The sequence below is a fragment of the Plodia interpunctella genome, chromosome 3 (genome assembly GCF_027563975.2).
Source record: "Plodia interpunctella isolate USDA-ARS_2022_Savannah chromosome 3, ilPloInte3.2, whole genome shotgun sequence".
NCBI classification, from domain to species: domain Eukaryota; kingdom Metazoa; phylum Arthropoda; class Insecta; order Lepidoptera; family Pyralidae; genus Plodia; species Plodia interpunctella.
The window spans coordinates 7,403,445-7,424,911 of NC_071296.1; the positions used below are offsets into that span (position 1 = coordinate 7,403,445).

Consider the following 21,467-nt stretch of genomic DNA (forward strand, 5'->3'; position numbering starts at 1 on the left):
ACATAAACAGTTCATCCTGTTGTCGATGCTGCTGAATAGACAATCGCCATGGATACTTCGTACGAGTACAGCTCCATGACAATCGCCTAATATGTACAGCCGCGCTAACGTCTAGCCAGCATGAAAACTGTATGGCAGTAAAGCTAAACTATACTGCTCAACATTAAAATATTATATTCGGAATTTTAATATTTATAGCGTATAGGAACTGGATTCATAAATGGGGCTATATTGTATTGCTAATAAAGCATCTAAATAATTGTGCTTATCTTTGTATCAACATGATCATAAAAGCCAGTGTTGGTGAGCCGTCCGTTTGTGATGATTGACACTGCCCTGCCTCATTTCATTCATTTAACAATCAATGTCAATACGTCAATCAACGTCACAACACGGTCAATGAGCGAACACGAAAATTGAAAACAAAAACATATTTGCAAATAAAATAATTTTATTTACGTGGTATGCTGTTTTAGTTAATTAAATAAAGATATGGTAATCATCACTTTAGACAAATACTTGATATTAGTAATTATTAAGTAAAGGTACATTTGATACCTTGTAAACTATTAAAATGAAGCCGGTCCCAGGTATACCAGATGTGTACGCTGGTACATATCTTATAAGCATCTTAGCGGTAGTAACTACAGTTTTACAATTTTTATCTGGCACGTAAGTATACTTGTTGAATATATTACACACATGATCAATAGTCAATAGTTATATTTTAAAAAAATTGTACTGAGTTTCAGACAATGCACAATCTAGTTCCTTGAACGGGAGAACTTTCAAAAGACTAAAGTATTTCATTAAAATTTCAGATTAGTTTGCAAGCAATATGTTAAGAATCAGACTACCGCGGAGGCATCTGCTTTACCCTTTTTACTTGGTGTTTTAAGGTAAATTGTTGAATTAGGTATTTATACTCTCCTCTCACTGTTTTAAATTTAATATATACTCATATGGCACATGCACATTTCTCAAATTACTGTTATTTTATATATAGCACCTCCAATTTTAATGTCTATTCACATTTTATTCCTCCTACCTTTTCCATAAAATTTTAAAGTCCAGATTGTTACAGCCAATGTTTAAAAAAAAATTTGAAATTGTGAATGTGTGTGAATTATGCAGAAATAGTGTGCACACATAAAAATGTTTTTTACCTTTCTAGCTGTGGGATATGGCTGTTATATGGGTTGACATTAAATGATGGTACAATTGTTCTGGTGAATACAATTGGAATTGTATTAATGGCTATATATACTGTGATATTTTATATGTACACATTGAAAAAGTCTTCACTGATAAAACAAGTTTTGTTAATTGTTGGATTACTTATTCTTACTACTTTTTATGTCCATATGGAGAGAGATACTGACAAAGTTATTAATAGATTGGGTAAGTGGATCTTTGTACATATGTTTATAATGAATATATTCAAAAACTATACTATATACTATATATAGTGGCAGTACTATTGACACCGGCTAAAGTATTCAAGTCAGCCATAAATGACAAAATATCATCACAAGTAAGCGCTAACCTGTCAGATGCCCAGCACGGCTTTAGACTAAACAGAAGTACTGCCACTAACCTGATAAATCACATGACTAGTTTGGTACCGACAGTAGACCGACTTAGGGGACAGGTGGATACAGCTTATTTCAACTACAACAAAGCCTTTGCATGACCTGGTTGATAATGATAGATTACTTATGAAGTTGGCACGATGGCTTCACACGCGAGTATGGGGTACAAATCTAGGTCATATTTTACTAGGTCATATTTTACTAGGTCAAGGGTGAGTCAGGGAAGTACTATTACAGTTCATCTTACACTCACACTCTTACAGTTCACTCCCTTACAGTTCATCTTAATGATAAATGACCTACTTGAAGTAGTGAGGGATGCAAAGTGCTTGCTGTTCGCAGATGACCTCAAGTTGTCAATGTCGATTACTAGTCCGGATGATTGTCGGAAACTTCAGCGGGATATTGACGGGAAGTTTGTAAGATACCTTTATCTAAAACTGTATCCATTTTATCCCCTAATGTATTCAACCTTATTTGTAATAGGTATGGTTGGATATAATGAAGTGAAAGTGAGGAGACTTGCACTTGTGCTGTACTTATTTAAGATACTGACTGACTAATGTATCCCACATTAGTCATTGAAACGTGCTGTGTCAGTTGAGTATGTGCGTGCCGGATAGATATGTGTAGCGCCGGTGCCGGCCACCGCTGCTACTGGCGCCCCTCGCACGAACTATCCTGCAGTGGGAGGCTCCGCTGACGCGCGCCTAAATGTTGTGGCTAATATACATAGACATATTTAAATGTACCCTGAGTGAATTCACACGTATATCATTAATTTTAATTTGTTATAATTAGGTTGTAAAGTTATTTCTGTAAGCTACACTTGAATTGGATTAGCCTGTAAAGATAGATGTAAGTGAATAAATAAATAAATATAAGTAGATATTTTTTTATGAAATATGGGACAGAGATGGATCTTCAGGAGTAGTGAATTAGTGACACAAGATCGGAATCTGCAAATTTTAAAGTTTGTTTTTTATGTGGAACACAGGTATCACAGCAGAGAAAGTATGAGCTAGAAACAAAACGTGAGTCTGTTGATTCATACTTATTTACTGAGCTAGTTTTGTTTCAGGTCTCTTAGCATGCTCCCTAACATTACTGACAGTTGCATCACCAATGAGCAAATTATTCTATGTTATGAAAGTGAAAAGCACTGAATGTTTGCCGTTTCCAATGATTTTGATGTCATTTTTCGTGTCATTATTGTGGTTTCTCTATGGAGCTTTTGCAAGAGATCCATATTTGATGGTAAGTAATCAATAATGGATTCAAATCACACTAAGAAAAACATTAACATAAGTTATTATAATCAAGACTGGAAACATTTTGGTTTTAGTGATTGTAGTGTGAGTTGACATGTCTCTCAGAAGGGAAGTACTAAAATAATAATAACATGGCCAGTCAGGAATTCTGCACATCACACAGATAGCAATAATTAAAGTTAAGAAGATCAACAAAGTCACTTTGCCGACAGGTACCATTTTGTAATAAGAGCTGTTTTACCGGTAATATGGTACCTAGCTATGACATGACTGAAAATAAAGTTAACACTCTATCATTTATATGTGTATTATTATTTTTGTTTAATAAAAAAATATCCCAAAATTAGTGTGCTAACTACTATTTTAAGTTTTTTACTCTTTCCAAGTGTTTTCATAAAAAATAAAAATATTTATTTCTTTGTTTCAGTTGTCAAATGCCATTGGTGCGGTCTTGGCTGTTTGTCAACTGTCATTATTTATATTTTACCCAAGAAGACCAGCAGCACAGGGTTTAAGTATTTTAGCCTAACTGTGATAGTACAGAAGTATGTGTTCCTTTATTTTATTAGTTAACGTTGATGCATTTGAATCTCGTTTTAATTTTTATTTTATTGAATTTATTTTATTTATTTTTAGTAAATTTTTAATTAATATAATGTACAATCCATACATAATATTAGTTGGTTCAATATTTAATGATAGGAAAATTCTTTTATTATGCTCTGATTGTTAAAGAATTTATATTGAAAATGACAAATGTAAAAATTTGTTTAATATTTATCAATAAATAATTTATTGTAAATTATATGAAACTGAATTCTTCTATAAAATACTGGCGCTAGTTTGTTAATTTTAATAAAGAGGTTATCTTTAAATAAAAATAAAATATTATTAAAATGAACAGAAAAATAAACAAAAAAAATATACATAGGCATATCTTATTTCTGTAAGTAAATAGAATGTATTTTTTGTAAGATATTTTGTTTCTAAATAACTTTATTTTCAATGTAGATACACGATTTCTCTCCTTTAAACTGGGTTGAGTACACAGTCACCGTGCTTGGATTTTTAAAATTCTTTCTAACAAACGGGAGTAATTCATATGTAGCTTGCATTTTCGATTCTAGCGCCGCCCCAATTTGGCATTTTAATTGAAAACAAAAATGATAACACTTAGACGGAAATTGATAACCAAGTTATCTAGCCGTGTTACTTGTTAGAGAGGTTAAATTATATATTATATTTATTTACATATAAAATATTCGCGCAGCGATATTCAGGATTAAGAAACTTTTTTAGTATGTGAACACTAACTTTCGTTGAAATTTGTGACGTCAAAGTATCTCTATTATATATAGGCTACGTTGTTGTCAGCGTTATTCTATTGTGGCGCAGACTATATTATGTAGTAGTTCCCTACTACGGGCGACCTACGGGCGGGAAAATATTCGCAATCGCGATAAATCAATAGAATTTATTGACTAATATGTTTAACTAATGTGTTCGCAGCGGTGATTATATTTTCAACAAATGACTGACTTATGATGCCATAATCATTCACGTTATTGTACTATGTACAACTTCAATAGTTTCGTTTTAGATTAAATACTACTCCTGTGCGAAATTTCACCGAAACATTTTTAGTAGATTTTTCTTTAAATATACACCCATCAATACAAAGATTCAAAATCCCCGCTATAGGTAAAAAACTGAAAAAAATCGAAAATAATCATTTCGGATTTATGGTATATATATACCAGTTACTTATTTTTTTAATTATAATTAGTGATTAGATTACAGTAGTTTATCGAATGTAATAAGAAATAAATTAAACTATATGCAGATAATTCAGGTCCTATATAATATAATTACATAGATTATAAATTATATTTATAACTTATAGGCTAATATCACAAATTTAAACTTTCAAAATCACCAAGATATACACAAACAACTTTCCTTTATCTACAATGAGTATTGACACAAACGCAGAGTCCTCGATGTGCATGGTTGAGCACACAGTCGCCCTTCTTGTTATACGAGGTGATGGTCGACAGAGGGCTGGTTACCCTATAACCCGATGTCTCATTGTCCACTATAACTTCATAGCCCATCTCTCCCGGAGTCAACAGAAACGCCACAACATAATGAGTTTTATTCGTATCACCGTTGTAGTACTCATGAACTCTCAAAACATTTTTCACTTCTAACTTCGCACATGCGCTGCATTTTCTAGTCTTAACTGAATTGGAGACATTTTGTACACCGTCTAAAGCTGCTTCTATGATTTTATGAGCCGTTTTACTTTCTTTATTAATTGGGACTAAATTATGACAACTGCACCACTTTTCAGCTATAACAGCGTCCATGCATGTCCTATTTATTGACTTTTCTTCAAATATACTGGTACATTGCGGACACACTGTCGATTTGTTTATAGCAACTGTATCGTCAGATATTTTTAATATTTCCCACAGAGTTTCATGAAGGTCGTAAGTAGTCACTAATCGATTTTGATTCACTTGCATATTGTAAAACTCATCAGGATATCGCTCTCTAAACTCTAGAGGAACCCACATATAGAACATAGGGAGCCTTTCCTCGTAGAAAGATTCAACGCTATATCTCGATTCTCCAAATCGGATACCGTGGTCACTGATAAAAAATATAAAAGTATTCTTTTTGTTTGTAACTTTCAAGAATTCAGATATTTGACTGTCGATAAGTGTAGGATTGTTAATTTGGTTGTGGCTATATGAATTCATCCAAAATAATCCAAAAAAGTTACTTTTATCGTATGCCAGAGTCAGCTGTAATGCATAGTTGAGTATGTGAATGGCAGAGGACATCTTTTGTGTGCACACTTTATTGCCGGTGGTATATTCTCCGAGGAGAAAGAAGGGCCTCATGTAGTGGTCAGTGGGAGGGACTTCAAAGCCCCCATAGTTTCGGAAAGTGTCAGGAAGGTTTAAATAATCTTCAGCGTATGCGGTGACATAACCTGCGCTTCTGAATTTGTTCCAAATAAGGCGATCATTACATTTATCCATGCTGCTTCCACAATATAGCTTGGCGTTACCTGATAATATAGCCATTATATTGGGATATGTATTTTCGCCTACCTGAAATGGTTTAATAGACATTTTAGATTATAAATAAAATAGCTCGTCAATAATGTTAAATTTCTTCCATGTAACAGTTTGATAGAATTTTTCCATTAGAAATAGGACAGGGCAGGGCTCAGCTAGTTTTTTATGTGATAAACTAGCTTTGCTCCGAGGTAAGGATTTTGGCATAAAAGTCCTTATGTGTTATTCTAGGGTACATACTATCCATGTAGACACCATTCATAGAGATCCACTCAGTATAATAGCGTAAAATTCAGTATAAAGCATGCTCCACACACTTCCAAACTAAGTATAGTATTTATGATATCAGTGGGATTAGTGGGACTAGATACATTTTAGAGATTTAAATTATAACAGAACAGACAAACAGAGAAACTAACGGAAAGGAGGGTGAGGTAAAATAAGAAAATTGGACAGTTTTGTAAATAAAAAGCTAGTTATTTTTATTCATAGCATTGTTACGATAGGTGCTATGACCAGGGAAATTATTAGTTTTGTGGGATAATACCTTTATGGATGGAATCTACATGGAACAACTATGTTTACAAATATATTTCTATACCTTTTGATAACCTTTAAAATCCAGCCAACCACTATTCTTTAAGTATTCCATTGTTCGCGGCAAACTGAATCGCGCTCTTGCCCGCGACATCGTGTCCATCCCCAGTATGAGAACGTTCCACTTGTCCTGAGGCTCTTTGGTTTCCTTCCTCTGGACTTTCTTCAATACGATGTAGCCATCTTTGTAAAATGCATTAGTACTGTTTCCCGAAACACACTTCACATTGATTACTTCATTCACTAGCTTTGTTATAGCTCCGTTCTTAAATGGTACACATTTGGAGTATCTGAGAAAAAATAAAATGGTTCTTAGTCGAAGGATTTATTTGATTTTAATTATTTAAATGCGGCTACAGGAGCGACCTTAGCCGTAACAACTTACTCTACTTGCGTGTCGTTAACTCCCGGAATCTTGGAATTTGGTCTACTCACAAATTCATAGCAACAGTTGATATCGTTTTTATTCTTTCTGTACTTATTAAGTACATCATTATTAATTACAAATTGGATTTCATCGTCAGATACCGTGTTAATAAATACGCCTCTTTGAGCGCAATTTTTTTTGTAGATCTTGGCTGGTTTGAAAATAATAGTCCGCCCATAGTTGGGGATTAAACATCCTGGTGTGTTTAGCAAAAATTCTCCAGATTCTGTAAATAATAATTAAATAAATAAAAATAATAACGTCACAAATATAGGACATTTTCTGCTCAGGGGTATATTTTAAAATATTTATACATATGTATTTTGTTATACTATAATATCTACACTAATTATGTATCACTCTGACAAGTTTGCATATTACTTTTCCTAGGGCACCATGGCTCACTGAGAAGGAAAATAATAAATATATTAGGACACATCACACAGATTGAGATAGCCCCAAAGTAAGTTCGAGACTTGTGTTATGGGATACTAACTCAACGATACTATATTTTATAACAAATACATACAGTATAGATAAAAATCCAAGACCCGGGCCAATCAGAAAAAGATCATTTTCCATGAACGGGGATCGAACCCGGGACCTCTAGCTTCAGTGGCAAGAACTTTACCACTGCGCCACCGAGGTCGTCAAATCAGCACACTTAACTATTTACTAGTGTGGTGTAACTATAGTGTTTATGCAACTACTGGCCGCTAGATGGCGGTAGATTGTCATAAAATTCGTATAAAATGCGACTTGAATAACATCTTACACCAATGTTAGCAAAAGCGCAGTCGATAAAAAAGAAGAAACAGATATTATAAAGATTAATTGGTTTTAAGTTTTTGTGCATAGAGAGGTTAATCTTCAGAACTACTTAATCTTTCTTTCACTAGTAGTTAAGAAGGTAAATTACATAGGGCACTTCTAATCCGGAACTAATATGAGCGAACGCAGCTATTAATAAAATGGTATTATCCTAGTACCTATGCATAATTAACGAAACTAAAACCTCTACAGTTTTATATGAAAGAAAAAATGCTAAACAACTAAAAAATAAAGTTATTTCTTATTTTCTTACATACCATTAAAATCATCTTTGAATTGCTTCATAAATTTGGGGGTTCCTTTCCTTTCCAGGATACTGAATTTGTATCTGGGTAAAATATTTAGAATATTGTAATAAAATAACGGCAAAACAAGCCACAGTGCTAACACTGCCGACGTAACACTTTTCGATCGCGAAATCGTTATCATTTTCATAATATTTTTCATTGTATTATTCGTTTCGATCTTGTGGTGTGTTTATCCTGAAATATAAAAGGCACTTGTTTAATAGCTATAAACATACACAGAAACTTATCGAATATAGAACTTAATTTCATCATCAAGAAATCAAAATTTTGTAATCGTATTGTATCTTTTATCCTGAAAGTAGTCACTTTACTTTGTATCCAAAGAGAAATTGATGAGAATGAAATTATGGGTAAAAGTTTTCGAAGCACACGTAAATAATACTATGGTAATGAGATTTATTATGATGTAATTGCTTATTTATGGGTAAGTATAAGTATTGAATACAATAAAAAAACAGTTAAATCATAATAACTCTCCTTACCACAGTATTATTTAGCAGTTTCCTATTTTCGTGCTATTTCAGGCGTGTCCGTCCGTGCAGTTTGTGGCAATACTGTTTTGTTTTCATTAGCGAGTGGCGGCAATAAGATTTGTCAATATTTATGTGGGTCTGATTTCGATCTTGACTAAAATTGGTACTGAATAAGGTTGTGATTGGATTGTGTACTAAAATGATAAAAAAGATTCGTATTGAGTTTTTCAATGGATCGGTCGCTTCAATTCTTTCTTTTATTTTTTTACGCTGACTCAGCAAATTTCAACTTATTTATTATACGACTGCTAAAAATAAGTGTTATGTTTTAGGATTGGTGTGTGTGTGTGTATTTATTCGTGTGTTATATATCATTCTATGAATATAATGCTATGAAAATAAAAAAAAAACACGTCTACATTATCATCATCATCACGTAGTTTAAGAGCGAGGCTCTTGTCACAAGGAATTCCATTCCTTCCATTGTTATCTCTCCAAAGCCAACTTCATCACTTCTTGATACTACACGACGCCCACTTTTTCTTTAATTTGTTTGGTGGTTTGTGTCTTCTTCCTTCCACCTTTCCTTCTATAATACTTCTGAAGAAGGCACAGTGTCGTATCAAGTGTTCTAACATTTTCCCTCTTCTATTCTCAATATGTTTCAAGATGTTTCTTTTTTCTCCAATTCGGTTAAGAACCTCTTCGTTGCTGATTCTTTATTTCCAGCTGATTCTCTCCATTCTCCGCCAACACCACATCTAAAATGCTTCCTTTCTTTTTTGGTTAACGACGTTTTTTTTAAATTTATATACCATTTTAAATTTCTAAATAAAATTACTGCTCTCAACTCTGGCCATATTTTTTTTTACGATCTATGCTGGGCATAATAAAATAATATCATACTCGTTTATCTATGCGACCAATGAATCCAGATGCCAGATGACAAGTTTGAATACAATGATGATAACCCACTTCCGCATCTCTGTTGTATCCGACCTAATTCAAGACCTTGACAGTCTAGGTTTGGTTTCGCGTGCCTAAAAACTTTTATCACTTCTCTCTCTCATCTTCGATTGCATTCGAGACTGTGATGCCTAGAAGCCCAGGTTCAGTGTATAAAAATAAACCTCAAAATTCTGTAGATTCGTCGGTGATATGATAATACAATCTTGTTTTAGATATGTGACTATGTGTCTCTTGGTCACCTTGTACGAAATCCATGAGGAGACTATGGAGTAGTCCTTTTCTAGGGCGGAACCACATGTCACAAATATTTATATCACTTACGCTAACATACATAACTACACTGCAACAAAACAACACAATAAAAAATTTAACATTCATCATAAGGAAATTCGTAGGCAAAAAATGTAATGACCTTTGAAATCTGAACTACTTCCCGGTTGTATTCTCGAGCATGAGGCCTCGAAACCAGACCTCAAAAATGTTAAGATCCGGCCGCCTGGCTGACGTTAACTCTCTTTGGAAATGATGACATTTCAAATCCACAATAGATTATAAATTATTATAAGTATCGTATAGAATCCAGGGGGACTACCATGAAACGTAAAACACGAAGCACACGATATGGAAAAAAGAGGCTTGTAACGCGTGCTACGTCAGTTCAGTAGTCTCTATATGAAAATGAATGCGATGATTTGTTATCACTGTTTGTCAAGTTTTCATCGTATTCCGACATGCGTCTAATTTTTGTTAACAGAATGTCAATTAAATTGATGACATTATTTCTCTTTGTAGTCCCTTTCTGGGCAACTTATTTGTTTTTTTATAAAAAAATCAGTTGCGAGCCAGCGCGTGAGCCAAGGCCTTTTCATTAATTTTTATGATATTTTTCTTGTAAGTACAACTGGAATAGTTACTTTTATTATATTTTATAGTAATTATAGTAATGATTTCTATTGTTGGTCTGGTCATGATGCCATTAAAAATCGAAATCTGAATTCACATTTTTTTATAAATCAGACTCATGGACACATCAGGTATGAGCACATCTATGTATTTTCTAAATATATGGCTGAAATTAAGTATATTTTTCATTTAGATGAACGGTTAATAGGATAATAATATGGTGATGCGTACCTGACAAATTATTTTTGTACGGTTTTCACCAATAAATAGTGTGTTTCCTGGAATAGGTTTATGTGTATAATTTATTATGGTTTTGCCCGGGCAAAGCCAGGACGAGGCGTTAGTGTATAAATCCACATGTGGTAACTTAACAACCGTTGATAGATAATTCAAATAATATTTCTGAAAATAACTAAAAAAAACATACCTACTAGCCATTTATTCCTCCATATTCCTTTTTCCACACTAAACCTTTATATAATTTATGAACAAACATAATAATATTATCATTTCGCTTTGTACTCGTACCACGATATAGAAACACATCGAGTTGTCTGTCCGTCACGTTGCACTGTTGTATGAATACTGGGTTGATTTGAAGGATGACGGTAATATGTTTACTACAGATTTTTCCTACTCTGTTTCTGGCTTCATCTTTAGAAATACGTGACGCATGAGTTTTTCAAGAAAATTAAGAGCCTGTTCACCACTTATTGATAAAATATTATATTGTAATCTGACAGATAAGACTAACTGCTAGAGAAATCTGCCTGATGAAATCAAGTGATTGTGCATTAAGTGCTATGCAACGCTTTTGAAACACAATTTATTTAATTTATAATATATTATTAATATTACATTATTCTAAATTAATTTAAAATTGAGAAAAACCGATGGGAAGTTGAAGAAAGTGATATTGTGAATAGTTCAATTATTCATTAGTATAATCCTACAAAATATATTTACACGAAGTATCGTGTCAATATATTTTGTAGGTTTGTAGTCCTATTTAGTAAAATATGAATCGCTTGTTGTACATAATTATTATAAGTACCTATTAATGTAACATTATCATTATCATGTATTACTATTATGTTTTCATATCAAATATCTCCCGGTTTACTTTACTTCATTAGGTACTAGTATCCATATTGAAATGCAGAAAGTAATAGAGAAAAGGAACCGGCGATTGGTTTATTGAAAAATTACACATGCTACGTACAAGATAATGCAATGATGATGCCACTCGTATATGTATTAAATCCGCCTCATGTACCTTTGTATTGTATTTCAAACATATTGTATTTTGTGCAATAAAGTAATTAAGTGGAGATCCTTCCTCGATAATAATTTATTTCAATCAAACGCAAGTCTCTATTATTACCTAAGTACCTACTGTATTTAAAAAATAAATATCTATAACAATCAACAGTTTGTGTTTTTGGCACATAAACAAAATGGTCGTGCATATTGATGCTTTGTGCAATTTCCGATCGATTTGTCATCGGTTAGAAGGCTCACAGGGCCTACTATTTCGAAGTAAGTACTTTTACTCATCTTTTGCGCTACGGTGGCTTCATAAACCAAATCATCCGGTAACATCCTGAATGCGACCACATAAAACAAATTTACTTTACTTTCGTCGTAGTAAAAATGTATCCGCAAGATATCTTTCAGTGACAACATCGTGCAATTCCAGCACTGCTCGGTCTCTATAGATTGTATCATGGATGTTATATAAGAGACTACATGCAAAACACTCTTTACGCCGTAATCGTTATTCGTGTCAATAAGATACATTTTCCTGCAAGTACACCACTTTTCAGAAATAGCTGCCTGAGAGCAAGTGCGGTTGGTGTCAATAGTCTCGATTAAGCTCTGACACTTTGGACAAGATTTCGAAATTGCCTGAGTTCGGGTCAAATTTTTACAAAGCGATAAATCTTTTATGTTGACTATAGTATTATAAATATCAAAAGGAGTGACCAATCTCGCCTGGTTTATAATTGCAGAACTATACATTTTCGGATGACGAATTTTGAATGTTGATGCTGGCATCATGAACAGTATAGGCATACGCTCATCATAAAAAGAGGAAGGGTGAAAGCGAGATCTGCCCACTAATATCCCGTGGGCACTCAGCAATACGACGAAGGTGTTCCTTAAAACTCCAGTATAGGTTAACTGATTGAGAAAGTTTTCAACCTTTTTGTCAACACGTACTAATGGGCTTTTTAGGCTATGACTGAAAGAGTGTATCCAAAACAGGCCAAAAAAAGAATCATTTCTGTACGTAAGAGCGAAATCTATAGCGTAGTTCAAAATGTGTTCGCCTGAAGTTTGTCTTCCAGCGCACACCAGTGAATCATTGACGACAAGCTCCTCATTGAGGAACAAAGCCCTTGGGTAGTGGTCGGTCGGCTTCTTCCCAAACTCGTAATCGTTACTGAACATTTCTGGAAGTGATACAAAGTCTTCGGCAAACGCTGTCATGTAGCCTGCCTCTTTGAATTTACTCCATAAAAACAGTTTATTGCATTTGGTAATATTTCCACCACATTTATGAGAAAAGTCTGTCATATCCAGTCCAGTAATCGTAGCTATTAGATTGGGGAAAGCTTCTGCTTCGATCTGTAAAATGATAAATCTAGGTAGTTATACACATTTTAATCAATGCCTACTAAATTAGTTGTATTTGTAACGTAATGTATGTTTAATGTTTATGTGTAGTTGTATTGTAGCTTATAAACAACTAGCCGTCCCGGGTTTCCTCGGGTAAAACCATAATAAATTATGCATCTAAACTTTACTCAGGAATAACAATAAGTATCTAATACATAGGGACAGATAGCCAGCGGGAACGACTTGGTTTTATACTAGTAATGTAATGACGATATAATATAACGATAAATAAAATAATATAATGTTGTTTACCTACCTTGTTAAAAGCCCGGTATCCTAACCAATTATTATCTTTCAAGAAATCTGTTGATTGCGGCATCGTTTGTTCAAAACGAGAAAGGGACATCGAATCAATTCCAATAATTAGTATATTATATCTTTCTTTACAGTCACCAACACTTGGTGTCGAAGTATTGATCTTCTTGACAAACGCATAAGCATCTTTATATATAACATATGTTGTAGAATTATCATATTGAAAACATTTAACAGTAATGAATTCTGATCTAAGTGAAATTGGTACACTTTCGTTCAGCGGCTTGCATTTGGTATATCTAAAATAGGGATTAATATTATTTATTTATTTATAAGTATTTCTGATAACATCAAAAAATCTGAGTCATCTTAAAAAAGAAAAAATGATATTTTTTTTGTGCATATTGGACCTTTTTTTACTAGCCAGTACTAAGTATATGGCTATCATAATTTTGCTAAGTTAGTTTTGATGTGAATTTAAACTTACATTGATTTTTTACTTCCATCTTTCAACTTAATTGGATTTGAGAAAAATTTGTAACAACAACTAAAGTTTCCACTTCGTCTTAAATATTTTTTCATAACGCGAAGTTTGATTGTGGCTTGAATTTTATTTTCTCCAGTCTTCTTTAAAAATACTGCTCGTTTACCACATGATAATTTTTGTTTGGTCCTGTTGTATGGCACTAACGCGATGGGAATCTTGCAACCATTTGTATCGATCATAAGAACTGAAATAAATGAAGAAGTTGTTTACCATAATCCTTACAAAGAATAGAGCACCTATAATACAACCACTCATGTGTATCATCTATTTTTGGTATAGATTAACAAAGAGTATAGACGCTGTCTCGGTGTGAAAAAAACTTCTCAGAGAGCTAAAATGTATATACTTATTATTATCTAAAAACTGCATTTTAGTGCTAAATCAAATTGGGTGTTCCCTGGTTCCTAGAATTTCATTGGATTACCCATAGATTGATTTCTGTGGCCCGTATAGAATATGAGTCAACGATGTGGTCAACAACACTCATGATAGGTATGATTTAGTTTATTTTTGATTTGTTTCCGCATCCAATAATTTTATATATAATATTGTTATAACTTTCAAATAAAATCATCATACTTTTAACATAATACAACTTACTTGGTTTTTTCACAAACTCGAATGAATCAAATTCATCATCGGTTTCATCGGGGTATATTTCATTTAAAGGAACGTGCTTCATTGGCTTTACAACAACTAACCTTCCCGCTTTAGTATTATTCGTCGTGGTTACCATGCTCAATTCTTGTGTAACCGACAACTCTTCGTCTTTAACAGCATACGTACTTTCTATGCTATCTGCTATCTTGTGCCAGAGGTATAATAGCAATGAAATCATACACGTGACAGCGCCAATAATCCCCACTATTACCAACAAGAGTTTTACTGAAGATTTTCTTTTAAATTTCCGCAACCTTTAAAAAAAATATAAATAGCTGTGTAAAGGCATCTTCATTTATAAAAGTTGTGTTATTACTTATGAGTACCTCTAAAATCCTTGAAAAGCCAATCATATTTTAATGATTCACTATACCAATTTGTAAGAAAAACTTTTTGATTCGTTTCGATAGTGATCACACGAGATAGGTACGCTTGAATGCTAATTAAAGGTCACTCTTTGATTGACTATTACCGTAGATAACTATGTAGGTAACTGTGCTATGAGTACTACAAATTTACTACATGGCCATATGCAGTGGAAAATAAAAATGCAACGAACCTTAACACCAATAACACGCACTTGTATATTTTCCGAAAAATCATTTGGTTCTTTTTAAACGTACTGTCTCAAGCAGATACTGTATGAACTAAATTGTTTCAGTGAGTCGATGATCTTGAAGAAGTTTTTGTTTTATTACAGAGTCAACCGCAGTAATCTGAGTATGCACCAAGGTAAATAAACAAAACAACAATAATTTATTGAAATATGATCTGATACATGATCCTAAGTATGTACTACAAATCTGGTATGTGTTGTTGTATTGGGCTCGGTTGGTCGGGCAAGGCGCAAACTTATCCATCTAATCCTAAATCTCTTTCCACCCAAATGTTGGCTGGAAGAAATTGATTTTGCGACAAGTCTGCCATTGCACACTAAATGTGTGAAATGGCGCATTTATCGCAATCTGTTTGAATAATTATAACTTGAGTTTCTTCTGTAAATGGTGTAGTACAAAGAGTCATCAATTTTTCTTTAAACACTGGTGTCAGATTATATTCAAGTCGCCTAAAGGTAGATGCCTTGATGATTGACTTGAATATAATACATTTACAAATTATAATACATTTACGACTAACCTCACGTGTGTAACTGAGTAGTGGAGACGTTAACATGGCTGATTACGATGATGATGTATCTACTCCTATTAGTTCAGGTGCAAATTGTTCAAGCGCAACTATTAAGATAACGAATGCGTTATCTTATTTCTAGAGTAACGACGAACATGAAAATATTTTTGGTGTGATAAGTACGGAAAGTTTTATTTCTGTTACTTAGGGGAAGCCCGGGTAAGTGTTGGTAAGACGAATCGACTCGATTGAATTAAACACCTATAATAAGATGGCGCTACACGACAAGCTCGGATCGGCAGGTCCTGGTAAATCTACATGCAAAAAGACAAAAAAGTTTAACGATATAAAAATCGGATGGATGAAACAGATTGTTTATGTTTAGTGTGTTCAGAATAATATATTGAACCGCCTCTCTTGCATTGGTTGCACTCTGCTCTTCGGCACACGGGAACTGTACTTCTTATTTAGGGGTAGGCAACTATTACTGTGATGACACTTAAAAGACCAATTGCCTTACTAGTCCTTTTTGCCTTGGGGGTGTATCCGTTTTAAGGGTCGGGCAAAACGGATAATAATAACTATGTATTTTTTGTAATCAAAAATGTATGTAGAAGTTGTTTAAATTTTTACTTGCATTTTACCAAGATGATAGACAAAAGTACAAATTAATAATAAAGTGGCTAGAGATTAGAAATTTGAGTGGTATTTAAGCATATTTCACTTCACCTTATTATATGTGTTAATAACTTTGTGTACGTTGAGTTGTTCAAATAAATCATTCATTCATAATCTAAATGAATCATTGCGGAAAATAATACGTTAATACTAAACGAAAAAATATAGATTTTTTAAAATACTTATTAAGCGGATATTATAATGATGATATGTGGTGAGTAAAGTCACGATTCCTTCTGTAATGAAATAAAACGTTCGGTTGCCTGTCAAGGTCGCTGGTGGTCTGATAGATACAATCTATAAACCAAACTGTTTTGTTTATTACTACAACATAATGTGGATTTGGGTAGGTTGATGTAGTGTCTGACTGTTGCTAGATCGGTAGGATGCGCCACCTGTTGTCCTGCTAATAAAATTGGTGTAAATGCCGCTATGTTCCAAATTAACCTTACCTTGAATTTCCATCGAGACTAATTTCGCACAGTCGCACCTACTACGATTTTATAGGGTCGAATTCGCGTCTGTGCGATACTATAGTATTTCCAAGGAGAATTGACGTCAGGCAGCTGGCCGGTTGTGAAATCATATGTAGCCAACATTTTAAGCATTGTTTTATGCACGACCCTGGGGCTACCTCTCTGAAGTTGCTCACATAAAAACTACTAAAAAATAATTGACTAACCCGTCAGCTCTTTTCAAACAGCTGAACGTTCATTTTCTAAAAATTGCTAAGAACACTCTCGATTACATTTTCTTTCGAATGAAAAAAATCTAGACTAAATCGGTTCAGCCGTTTGGCTGCTACGATGACACAGACAGACATACAGATACACCCACACGTTAAACTTATAATTCCCCTCCTTCTGTCAAATATCTAAATAGACCTCTTCATAGTCGTCATTCCTCATGGCTGAGTACCGTGGTCATTACGTGGAATGAAACACACACAACAACTTTCTTGGCATAAGTAATGGAGTGGTTTGCCATTGCCTTCTCCATTTCACACACAAGTTAATATACTTAATCAACCAGTGTGCAGGTTTCTTCACGATGTTTTCCTTCACCGGAAACAAGTGGTGGTCGATGAAAACTACTATACATGAGTCAGATTGGTATACAAACTCATGTGGCACGAGTAGGATTCGAACTTGAGACCTACAGACGGGCGTCTTAACCATTACACCACCACCGCTTCCATAACAAACACCAAATAGACCTAAACACCCTAAATACAAAAAATCATTTTAAACTTCATATCAGGATTTCAACATATCAACTAGGGCTTTGCTTCCCGTTTCGAAACAATTGATTATTTTTATCTACTCTACGTATGTGGCTAGAGCACAAAGTATATAGAGTGATTTAACAACACTTGAACAGTAAAATCTACTTACATTATAGCAAAAATTGAAAAATATTTAGCTTTTTACACAAAAACTGCTCGAAAAACGTAGTTTCTATTTTACTTTTATTGAAAGTGTAAGACATTCTAAGGACCTTACAAATACGTAGTACGTTACTAACGTCCAAATGCTGACTTTTTTGCACATCATTGTAAAAAAAAGAGGTGTGGACGCAATAACGTGCTACGTTTTTATGTTTCATGGTAGCCCCCTGATGTTTGCAAAAAGTTTTTTTTTTATTAGTTGGTGTTTGATGTTACATTTGAACAGTAGGTACATAAACATAACACACAACCGGATTATTATTTGTAATGCGTCCTGTCGCTTGTTTTTAACCCGAATAAGATTGCTTTAAATACGGCATTGTTTGTTTAATCACATAATATGAATGTAAATATTGCATTGTTTTAATATAATCATATTTATTACATTAAATACCAAAAAGAAATAGGCACTTTTCCTAAAAACCATAATGATTATACACCTAAATGTTCCCCGAAAACCGTACAAAAATAATTTTCGAGTTTATCGCGTTCATACAGACAGACGCGACAATGAGACAATATCAATACATATAATAAAACAAAATATAAAAAGTCAAACAAAATCCAGTACATTGAATAAATTTACATAAAAATAAAATTTGGCGATAGAGTCACAGCAACAGAGTAAGAATTTGAAAAAAAAAACTGTTTGTACACGCTAATCTTCGGAACTACTGGACGGATTTGAATGAAACTTTTTTGTTATATAGCTATTAAGCCTGGGCAACATATAGGGTATAAATTATTTTGAAAACTGGAACAGCTGATGGAGAACAATGATGGTACGTCTAAACTATAGGAAATATAGATATGACGCCCTAACAAAAGTTGTTCAGTCTGATGAACATTTTATGTTGAGATAAAAAAATCGAAGATCTGGAATACCTTAGGTATGCAGACCCAAGGTGGCACAGCTAAACTACTACGGACTATAGACATGCCGACGTGAATGAGTGAACATTGCGTAATTTGTATGAGAGCTTTTATTTTTTGCAATGAAAAGCCAGTAATGTATACCGAACCCGCCAGAATTTGTCAAACTGTTCGACGTCAGTGTGGAGCCGGCATTACAAAATCCATATTTACGCCATCTTTTCTGGCAGACGTGAATCAAACCTAAGTTTGTAGTAGCAATGACAATGTGCTACGAGCTACGAAGTGCTAGTGTACAAGAGCGTACAATGATTTTAGTTGAAATGGGCTCCGTTAGATGTCTGACACGAAACACAATCTCGTTCATGCTACAACGTGCTGTGTCATCGTGCTACAACGGAGGACTACTGAGCAATGGGGCATGGCTTATACAAAACTACCTAAGCCAAAAATGTATGGACATTCGACGTACATAAATGTCAAAACCTATAGAAAACAACGGAGCATCGCTATGGACTAAATTATACTATAGCTGCATCGCTCACATGCATTGTTGGTTTATGATTGCGGTAAATAAAGCTACGCAATGTTCGTGCTTCTGCGTCGGCATCTGTCTTAGTTCGGCGATAGTGTAGCTAACGTTGGTAACTAAATATTTAAATTTATAATATACAGTCCACACCACATTACTTAAATTCACTGATTTAATACAGGCTTGGGCACCTGACATGCTATTGGCTGTACAGGAAAATAACAAAACAATGTTCAATTATAAGTTAATTTAATAAATAATTATCACATACACACACACATAAGCACTATATTACAAACTTTACATATTACGTCTCTTTTTCACACTTAAATCTATATTACTTAAATACAATTTCAATAAAAAAGTTATGCGTGTTCAATAATTAAAATAATAAAAATAAAAACACTGACTGGCGTCCTCTGATGCCGGCTCCACACTATAGCGGATAAGTTTGCCGAACTTTGACGGATTCGACATACCATGCTGGTTTTTCGTTGCGGTAAATAAAGCAATGTTCATGCATTCGCGTCGGCATCTGTCTGAGTTTGACGATAGTGTGGAGCTCTATTACTTTCACGAAGTACCAACATCTATGCTTTCTGTATAAAGAAAACATTATACTGATTCCTTTTTTGGTCAGTCGTGTAAGTAGTAAATAAGTAATGTAAATAATGTTTAATAATTCGTAGGAAGATACTGCATGTAATACTGATTGATATATTAACATAGTAAGCTTATGTAGTAAAAATATATCCAAAATATCTAGACATAGTTTTTCTATTATTTTAATTATCATACTATAAAGTCATCGAGTATTGTACTTACATTTTATATATCTTAGCAGATATGTATAATGTAAGTGCTACTACCTGCTGGTGGTCCTGATAATCCATATAATATACTATTATAACATAATGCCAAAATTAACATTGATAATTTTGAGCTTCAGCTATATTGACTCGATTCATCGACGAAAAATACTACGAACACACTAACATTATAATTATATTTACAGTCAGCTCTTGGCTTATTATTCGATGTAACTATAGTTAGTTATAGTGACACTAATATTTTCCTTCGTGTCAATGTAAGTTTTTGAATCCTAATCACTAATCTGACTTTTTCATTCTAAGGCGAATTTACTTACATTTTGAAGTTCGTCACTAATGAATACACAATTGAGTTCGTCATCAATATGTCATTAAAAAAATTTGAGTTTCCGCGGGTGAATATACTTTATGGTCGATTTTTAGGCATATTTTATAGTAAACAAATACTCAAAAAATATTTAGATCATAAATAAAAACACACACAAAAAATCCCCACCATTGGGTATCTCAAAACAACTAAGGATCCTGTTGAGTATTTAAAAAAAGAAACTTCTATAAATGCGGAATCGATGTGAGAAATAGTTTTTTTTGTTTAATTCCAAAAGACACAAAATCTCCCTAAAATTGAGCAAGATTAAATTGCGTATAATCTGAAATGTCTTGAAAACAACATGAGACGAGCGCTTAGCTAAACGCTTTTCACTAAGTAGAGTTAAAGTCTATCTCAACTATTTTCAAGGCGACTGCGAAGGTGCTGGACATCCTGTAATAGAAAACGGAACTTAAGTAAGTTAAATAAAATACTCGTCGCGTAGACCTACTTACTCACTTATAGTGATAGTGAAAACAATATCTGATTCATCTTAGTCCAGCCTATTTCGAAATATCTGATTCATCTTAGTCCACCCTAGATCGCTATCGATAAAACCTGCAAATCTTTATTCAATATAGATAGCGATATGTTCCAAATGAAAGTTCGTATAGTAACTTTTTCTTTGCGTGTCGATGCCAAATCTATAAACGCTACAAAATATTTCCCGTAGTAACAAAAAAGTAAAATAGGTTTATTTGAATGTGAATTGAATAACTGATTCCTTTTGAGTCTATTGTAAAAATAACGGAATTTTTATCGTGTCAAATCGACTTTATGCAGAATTCGGGGACGTATTCAGCATATTTGGCCAGGTGGCCGCCTGATATGGTGAGGAGAGACGTTTGTGGTTTATATGGCGTCCGTAATATTGAATACTTAAATCGTCACTCACTTAACAAGTTATGGTATTTAGGATAAGTAGGTTTCTGAATCTAATGATACTGTACTACTGTGTAATAGGGCGTAATAAATGAATCATATCATACATATACTGCGTGACGT

At 33.7% G+C, this 21,467-nt stretch overlaps 4 protein-coding genes across 9 annotated transcripts in view; 1 reads left to right on the top strand and 3 right to left on the bottom strand.

Moving 5' to 3' along the window:
- Positions 1 to 382: 382 nt before the first annotated feature.
- Positions 383 to 3,666, top strand: slv (saliva). Its single transcript, XM_053769298.2, has 5 exons — positions 383 to 672; positions 822 to 899; positions 1,175 to 1,401; positions 2,674 to 2,849; positions 3,291 to 3,666. Exons 1-5 carry the CDS (start codon positions 575 to 577, stop codon positions 3,390 to 3,392), a joined length of 681 nt encoding a protein of 226 aa, XP_053625273.1. The 5' UTR covers positions 383 to 574; the 3' UTR covers positions 3,393 to 3,666.
- A 1,039-nt stretch (positions 3,667 to 4,705) lies between these two features.
- LOC128683555 (uncharacterized) lies at positions 4,706 to 11,470 on the bottom strand. 4 transcript variants are annotated; one of them, XM_053769295.2, is made up of 5 exons: positions 10,892 to 11,470; positions 8,065 to 8,289; positions 6,935 to 7,202; positions 6,554 to 6,839; positions 4,706 to 5,985 (listed from the first exon to the last, which is right to left on the bottom strand). In XM_053769295.2, the coding sequence occupies exons 2-5, from the start codon at positions 8,252 to 8,254 to the stop codon at positions 4,825 to 4,827; spliced, it is 1,905 nt and encodes a 634-aa protein (XP_053625270.1). In that variant the 5' UTR covers positions 8,255 to 8,289; positions 10,892 to 11,470; the 3' UTR covers positions 4,706 to 4,824. The 4 variants fall into 4 exon arrangements, with proteins under 4 accessions (XP_053625270.1, XP_053625269.1, XP_053625271.1 ...); XM_053769294.2 differs by having other exon boundaries at positions 10,888 to 11,470; XM_053769296.2 differs by lacking the exon at positions 10,892 to 11,470 and adding an exon at positions 8,598 to 9,786.
- A 50-nt stretch (positions 11,471 to 11,520) lies between these two features.
- LOC128683554 (uncharacterized) lies at positions 11,521 to 15,853 on the bottom strand. Of its 2 annotated transcripts, none has more exons than XM_053769293.2 (5): positions 15,742 to 15,853; positions 14,545 to 14,858; positions 13,885 to 14,128; positions 13,399 to 13,696; positions 11,521 to 13,091 (listed from the first exon to the last, which is right to left on the bottom strand). In XM_053769293.2, exons 2-5 carry the CDS (start codon positions 14,780 to 14,782, stop codon positions 11,886 to 11,888), a joined length of 1,986 nt encoding a protein of 661 aa, XP_053625268.1. In that variant the 5' UTR covers positions 14,783 to 14,858; positions 15,742 to 15,853; the 3' UTR covers positions 11,521 to 11,885. The 2 variants fall into 2 exon arrangements, with proteins under 2 accessions (XP_053625268.1, XP_053625267.1); XM_053769292.2 differs by lacking the exon at positions 15,742 to 15,853 and adding an exon at positions 15,164 to 15,317.
- A 3,641-nt stretch (positions 15,854 to 19,494) lies between these two features.
- ImpE1 (Ecdysone-inducible gene E1) overlaps positions 19,495 to 21,467 on the bottom strand; it is a 38,633-nt gene continuing 36,660 nt past the window's right edge. For both annotated transcript variants that reach the window (XM_053769610.2, XM_053769609.2), the window contains exon 10: positions 19,495 to 20,855. In XM_053769610.2, coding sequence (XP_053625585.1) covers positions 20,827 to 20,855 — 29 coding nt within the window. In that variant the 3' untranslated portion in view covers positions 19,495 to 20,826. The remainder of the gene's footprint in view (positions 20,856 to 21,467) is intronic.

Bases quoted from the DNA above. Each gene is read 5' to 3' on its own strand.
- LOC128683554 (XM_053769292.2), bottom strand. From the start codon at position 15,207: ATGATTTTTCGGAAAATATACAAGTGCGTGTTATTGGTGTTAAG. The intron at 14,859-15,163 runs GTTCGTTGCATT...TTTTTTTTAAAG, and splicing joins TGCGTGTTATTGGTGTTAAG to GTTGCGGAAATTTAAAAGAA. The intron at 13,092-13,398 runs GTAGGTAAACAA...ATCATTTTACAG, and splicing joins GATACCGGGCTTTTAACAAG to ATCGAAGCAGAAGCTTTCCC.
- LOC128683555 (XM_053769295.2), bottom strand. From the start codon at position 8,254: ATGAAAAATATTATGAAAATGATAACGATTTCGCGATCGAAAAGTGTT. The intron at 7,203-8,064 runs GTATGTAAGAAA...TATTATTTACAG, and splicing joins ATTCAAAGATGATTTTAATG to AATCTGGAGAATTTTTGCTA. The intron at 6,840-6,934 runs GTAAGTTGTTAC...ATTTTTTCTCAG, and splicing joins GTTAACGACACGCAAGTAGA to ATACTCCAAATGTGTACCAT.
- slv (XM_053769298.2), top strand. From the start codon at position 575: ATGAAGCCGGTCCCAGGTATACCAGATGTGTACGCTGGTACATATCTT. The intron at 900-1,174 runs GTAAATTGTTGA...TTACCTTTCTAG, and splicing joins TTTTTACTTGGTGTTTTAAG to CTGTGGGATATGGCTGTTAT. The intron at 1,402-2,673 runs GTAAGTGGATCT...GTTTTGTTTCAG, and splicing joins CAAAGTTATTAATAGATTGG to GTCTCTTAGCATGCTCCCTA.